A 6,604-nucleotide genomic window follows, 5' to 3' on the forward strand; every position below is an offset into this window, starting at 1 on the left:
CAGCCCCAGGCGGCGACACCGCAGCCGATCCCGGGGTCCCAGCTGCTCCAGGTCCCGCAGCCGATCTCGCTATAGGGGTTCTCGCTATAGCCGGTCTCCCTGTAGCCGATCTCCTTACAGCCGGGCGCACTGCAGCCGCTCTCCCTACAGCCGATCTCGCCACAGGGAATCTCGCTACAGCGGATCTCGCCACAGCTCCTCTGGTTACAGTAACTCTCGCTACCGCCGCTCTCGCCACAGCCGATATCACAGCAGCCGGTCTCACTCGAAGTCTGGGTCCTCCACTAGCTCTCGCTCTGCATCAACCTCCAAATCGAGCTCTGCGCGACGATCCAAGTCCTCCTCGGTCTCCAGGTCTCGCTCACGGTCCAGGTCTTCATCTATGACCAGGAGTCCTCCCCGGGTATCCAAGAGGAAATCCAAGTCCAGGTCTCGATCCAAGAGGCCCCCCAAGTCTCCCGAAGAGGAAGGACAGACGTCCTCTTAAGAAAATGATGCATCAGGAAGCAACATGATGGAGGACTTGGGGAAAAGGATCACATACTCAGTCCATGGAAGCAACGTCCCTGGAAGAAGGGGCTGCCTATTGAAAAGGTTGTGTCACACTTTTCTACCTTTTTACCAGTTTGAAGCTTTGCATCAGGTGGCAAAATTCATTCTGTGCGCCGTTTTGTTGTTATTCACATTTTCTTGTAACTTAGGAGGTGAACGACCTAAGATTACATTATTGGGTTTGTGTATTTGAGGCAAAAATTTATTTTTATTTCTATAGTGACGACTGTTTTGGTTTGAAATGAACAGATTGGTAACCTAATTTGTGGCCTCCTGACTTTTAAGGAAACGTGTGCAGCCATTACACACAGCCTAACGCTGTCAGGACATTGCTTCAACATTGCCTTCATTCCTTAAAGTTAAAAACCTACAAAAGGTGGTGTAAATTAATATGGATAATTTTATTTACCTCCAGGTCTAAAAGGTAGTATGACCCAAATTCGTATAAAGATTTTTCATGTGAAAGGACTGGGTTTTTAGCAAACACAAGTCTAATCTCTTTTGTGTTTTTGTGCACCAGGCCCGGCTGCGTAGCAGTTGAGTGATGCTGGTTAGCTATTAAGGTGGCCTGTTGCAGTGCAGAGTGCTGAGCTGCTTCCTGTTTTCTTCTGATTGCTCCTGGGGAAAACACGCCTTGTCCTGAAGAACAAATGGCTGTCCAGTTTATTAAAATGCCTGTCAACTGCACTTCCAGTCACCCAGGCCTTGCAGATAAATAATGGAGCATGCAGTGAGCACATCTAGCTGATGATAATCACACCTTTCCCCCTGTCTTTTCTGAAAAATTGTAACTCTGATCATATCAACATGTATGAACTTAAAATATGGAGAATGTTATGTAAGAAATGGTTTATAAGTTTGTTAAGTACTTAAAACGTGTATCTTTTTGATTATGAATTTTTTACGCTAACCATTGTTTCTGTAGTTAAAATTGTTTTCTTGGTGTTATCTTTTCTCAAAATTAGAAACTTTTGATGGAAAGTAGGTTGTTTTATTTTCTGTGTGACTTTTGGATATTTGTACTTTTGAGAAAATTGTTAGCACCAAGTGTTTCTCAAAATATAATTTTAAAAAAATCCTTAATAGGCTTTTAGCCATGTGCTTTATTGTTTTATCACAATGCAGTTTATTTGTAGTTTCTCTCTTTTCTCCTCATACCTATGGTTTTTTTACTTCTAAAATTATTTTCAAATAATCCATTTTTGGCTTTCATTATTATCCCTACTGGATGTTATGTGTTCTTTTGAAATTGTTTCTGCTTATACCTTTACTAGCAAAGGGAAAAATAACAATTTGATGTCTATGATCTAGTGACAATAGGATTATATTGGAGACAGTTGAATAAATTTATTCTTTCAACCATATAGATCTTCATTAATATTTTTGACTGAATTATCAATTTAAAATATTCCATTTCCTTTGTGCAGAAACTGCTAAACCCAGGATTCGATTCTTGAATGAACTGGCAAGGTGGCGGTGATCTGTAGATAAAAATCCCACATTTTGTTGTTACAACAGTTAGTAGTTAATATTGTTTTCATATATAGACTCCAGAATCTAAATTTTACCATAATGACATTTCTTCTGGTCAAGACAAATGTGATAATTTACCAATATAAATCTACGTAGAATCCAGACACACACAGAGCAGTCCTGAGAAATAAAAAATCAGGATACCCATGGCATCGTAGTAGCTACTCGCGTCCAGCAGGTGGCGAAGGGAGGTGAGGTATATTTATTAAATGGGAAGGAGTGGGACGGGTACGGGGCAGCCCTAAGGGTAGGGGAGCATTGTCAATTTCTGGGGGTAGTGTGAGACCTGGGGGTAGTGTGAGACCCAGGCGTACCTGGAGTTTGAAGCTTTGAAGCAAAAATATCTGTAGAACATCTTAAACATGTGACCAAATATGATGTTAAAATCAGCAGCTTTTTAGACGTTAAAAACTTTGAAACCTGGGGCCGGGTGTGGTGGCTCACGCCTGTAATCCCAGCACTTTGGGAGGCCAAGGCAGGTGGATCACCTGAGGTCAGGAGTTCAAGACCAGCCTGACCAACATGGTCAAACCCTGTCTCTACTAAAAATACAAAAATTATCCTGGCATGGTGGCACATGCCTGTAATTTCAGCTACCTGGAGGCTAAGACAGGAGAATTGCTTGAAACCGGGAGGCGGAGTTTGTGGTGAGCTGAGATCATGCCATTGCACTCCACCCTGGGCAACAAGAGCGAAACTCCATCTCAAAAAAACAAACAAACAGAAAAACAACTTTGAAACCTAAGAAAAGTTTTGGACCTGTTGGAGCAGAAATGTGTGGTTGTCATTGAAGGTGTGAACATACCCTACCTCTATGTCTACATGTGGAAGACCTGACACACACGGAGGACGTGAACCCATGCAGAAGAGCGATGTGACATGTTTTACATTTTATTAGCACCGTGATCTAACCAACTGAGCTAACTGGCCACACCATTTTATCCTTTATAATGATTACTATGAGGGCCGAGTGCAGAATGGAGTGTATGTGGTCAAGAGTGGAAGCTGTGAGGCTATTGCAGTAATTCAGAAAGAAAGGTGATAATTGCTTAGACTTTGGCGGCGGTGTTGGAAATGGACATAAATAGACATATTCAGGAAATATATTGATCTTAGATCTAATAAGACACATAATAGATTAGAAGTAGGGAAATTAATGAAAAAGCAGAATTAAGGATGACTTCTCACCGGCTTGAAATGCTAAATGGATGAGGGTGCCGTTTAGTGAGTTGAGGAAGACTGGGGGTGGTGATGGGTGTAGAAATTGAGAAAGGAAAATCAAGAATTTCTAGAACTTTCAGAGTAATGTTAAATACTTTCCTTGATAGTTGGTCAGTCATCATTTGTAAGTGCATTTCTAAAAATATTGCTTAATTTTGTTTTTGAACTTTGTATAAATGGAATTTTGTGTGTACTGATTATTTTGCTCAATATTATGTCTTTAAGATTCTCTGTATTGTTGCATGTGGCTGAGTTTATTTTTGATGCTGTGTAGTGTTTTACTAATAAATAAATCATAATTCAGTTTTTATTGTTCCATTGATGGACATCTGGGTTGTTTCCCATTTTAGTTATTTTGAATAAGGAAGCAATGAATATTTTTATACATATAGCCTGATGTACATGTGTATATACATTTCAGTTATCAATCCCAAAAGTGCATTTGCTGGCTATAGGTCAAGTACATGTTCAATGTTGTTATATAATTTTTAACTATTTTCCAAAGTAATTCTACCAATATATACTATTATCATCAGTTGATGAGAATTCCAGTTGCTCCACATTCTCATTAACACTTGTTAATGTCAGGCCTTTTAATATTTGCAAATCTGATGGGTATATAGTGGTATTTCATTTGGTTTTAATTTTCTTTACCCTGATTACCAAAGAAGTTGTACCTTTTTTTGTTTGTTTTTTAGTCACTTGGATATCCTTTATGAAGTGCCTTTTAAAGAATTTGTCCACCTTCCTATTGGGTTATCTGTCTTTTCTTAACTATTTAAAAGGATTTTCTGTGTATCTGGATCTATTCTCCATAGTTTGCTGGTTCTCAACCAATTAAATCAGTATCTCTGGAAGTGGGACGTAGGCATCAACACTATATTTTTAAGTTCCCAAACTGGGCATGGTAGCGCATGCCTGTAGTCCTAGCTACTCAGGAGGCTGAGGTGAGAGGATCCCTGGAGTCCAGGAGTTTCAGGCTGCAGTGAGCTATGAGTTTTGGAGGGGAAAATATTCTAAACCATAACAAGGACCTATCATTACCATCTGAGACGGGAGTGGAAAATTAATCTAATGACATTCAGATAAGAGCTTTATAAGGTACTGAAATTGTGTGTGTGTCTGTGTAAGTGTGTGAGTATGTGTGTGTGTTGACTTCTGTTTCCCTGCAGCAGTAAGGAGTGAAGCCTTTCTTCTCTCTTTGGGGTAGCAAGGAAGTAGGCAGGTAGGGAGATTTTAACTCCCTCTTCCACCAGGATGGAAATTAAAGAATAGGGTGGGTGAACATAGAGGTGAAGAAGATGGGCCGAGTCCCAGCCGTGTACTACAGAGAAGAAAGGAGACTTGAGGAAGCCTGCTTGGGTCTAGAGGGGTCTGGGGGACTTAGTTACAACAAAGGCTCTGTGCTATTCCTCACTGGGTGCTAGAAAGCACGTTCAGAGAGGGATTTCTCTTTTCACAGTATAACCAGAACTATGGAGTGAGGTTCTGGATGTCGGGGAAAATGTCCCCTGTTAGGGTAGTGTGTGGGAGAAGCTCCGCCCACCTCCTATTAGACCTCCTGATGTAAGATGGGCCTCAGGTTAGTGGGTTAGAGAATGTTTCTGGGGACTGGAGCCTTGCCATTGGCCAAAGAAAGCAATTAGTCCCTTAGGTGGTATTCAAAGGGTGGAGAAAACTCTGTTGTAACTGGAGTTACAGAAATCTTTTGCAATATCTGAGATAAAGCGTTAAAAAGGTTTAAGTAACTGTAGTGGAGGGCCCTATGAAAGGAGTTCATACTGCTGAACTAGATTCTCAGATTGGCTGCCACAAAACAGAAACATTGCAATGAAGCTAAAGGCCAGTCCTGAAAGCATGCGGCTTTCTACTCCGAATTCTCCCACTGCTTTCCCCTCTGTTCCCCTGTATTTCTGCATCTTCCTGCCACTTCAGTCCTCCCATCAGTACATGAAGGGTCAAGAGGCCTGTGCCAAAGTGGTGACTGTGATGAACCAAGATAGATTTCCCTGGGCCCAGGCCACTCCTTATATTGGCACCCAGCTGTGCAGCAAGCTTCCCTGGCATGGCTCCAGGGCTGCCAAGGGTTTCCTTCCTTGCTATCAAAGAGAAGGTGACTCCCAGGAACGTGTGCCTCTGTTTGTCCATTACAAATGACCTTGCATCCTTGGTACGAGAAATTCTAGGAAGGCAATTACTCTGGATAGTAATAATGATTCTCTGTTAATCATTCCTTCCATCACCTCCTCCCTCACAGCTTCTTATTTTTCTTTTAGTGATGAAATAAATAAATGATGATGTGGTTTTATGTTTTCCCTCTAGTCACAAACTCAGCCCATCCATTCTTGTGCTGTGTATCATGCATACAAAGTTGATTCTGAAGCGTGATGTGTTTAGTAAAGCAAACCTTTCCCTTAGTCACCACTTCTACCTTTCCAGCAGTTAATTACAGAGGAAAACTGGATGTAGAGCCAGCTGAACAGCATTTGAACCTGGCCTTGCCACTTTGTGGTCATGTGACTTTCAGCAAAAAATCATTGATTTTCTCTGAACCGAAATTACAGGGCAGGATTTTTGTGAAGATATTGTGCGATGTAAATGTGATAGGCATGTAGGAGGTGCTTGATAGATTCGAGCAACAATTTGGTGCATCTCTGCATTCTCCCTACCTCTAGGATAAGCCCAAGGGCAAGGACCTACTCTCATATCCTTTATTTCTGCGATGCTCAGTTATACCACTGTCCTCACCACCACTCCCACAGCCCTACTCATTACTTTTTAAATTAATGAATTTTATTTTTTAGAATAGTTAATGGCAAAACTGAGAAGAAGTTAGAGTTCTTCTATAGACCCTGTCCCCACACATGCATAGCCTCCCTCAGCAACATCTTCCACCAGAGTCGTGCATTTGTTACAACTGATGAACCAATTGATGAACACACCATTATCACCCAAAGCTCATAGTTTATATTAGGATTCAGTCTTGGTGTTGCACTTTCTTTGAATCTGGACGAATGACTCCCAGTGATAAGTATCCACCCTTATGGTACCATTCAGAGTAGTTTCACTGCCCTAAAACATTCTCTGTGTTCCACCCATTCATCCCTCCTTAATCTCTGGCAACCACTGTTTTTACTACCTCTATAGTTTTGCCTTTTCTACAATGTCATATAGTTGGAATCATAGAGTAGCCTTTCAGATGGGCTTTTTTTTCACTTAGTAATATACATTTAAATTTCCTCAATGTCTTGTGGCTTGAAAGCTCCTTTCTTTTTATTACCAAATAATATTCCATTGT

The 6,604-nt window shown here is 41.1% G+C and overlaps 1 protein-coding gene across 1 annotated transcript in view; it reads left to right on the forward strand.

Annotated features, from left to right (window-relative positions):
- Positions 1 to 2,798, forward strand: part of LOC105554465 (serine/arginine-rich splicing factor 8-like) — an 11,239-nt gene extending 8,441 nt beyond the window's left edge. The window contains exon 3 of the mRNA XM_012000961.1: positions 4 to 2,798. Coding sequence (XP_011856351.1) covers positions 4 to 487 — 484 coding nt within the window. The 3' untranslated portion in view covers positions 488 to 2,798. The remainder of the gene's footprint in view (positions 1 to 3) is intronic.
- The last annotated feature ends 3,806 nt before the right edge of the window (positions 2,799 to 6,604 follow it).

Source organism: Mandrillus leucophaeus, unplaced genomic scaffold (assembly GCF_000951045.1).
Source record: "Mandrillus leucophaeus isolate KB7577 unplaced genomic scaffold, Mleu.le_1.0 Scaffold643, whole genome shotgun sequence".
Lineage (NCBI taxonomy): Eukaryota > Metazoa > Chordata > Mammalia > Primates > Cercopithecidae > Mandrillus > Mandrillus leucophaeus.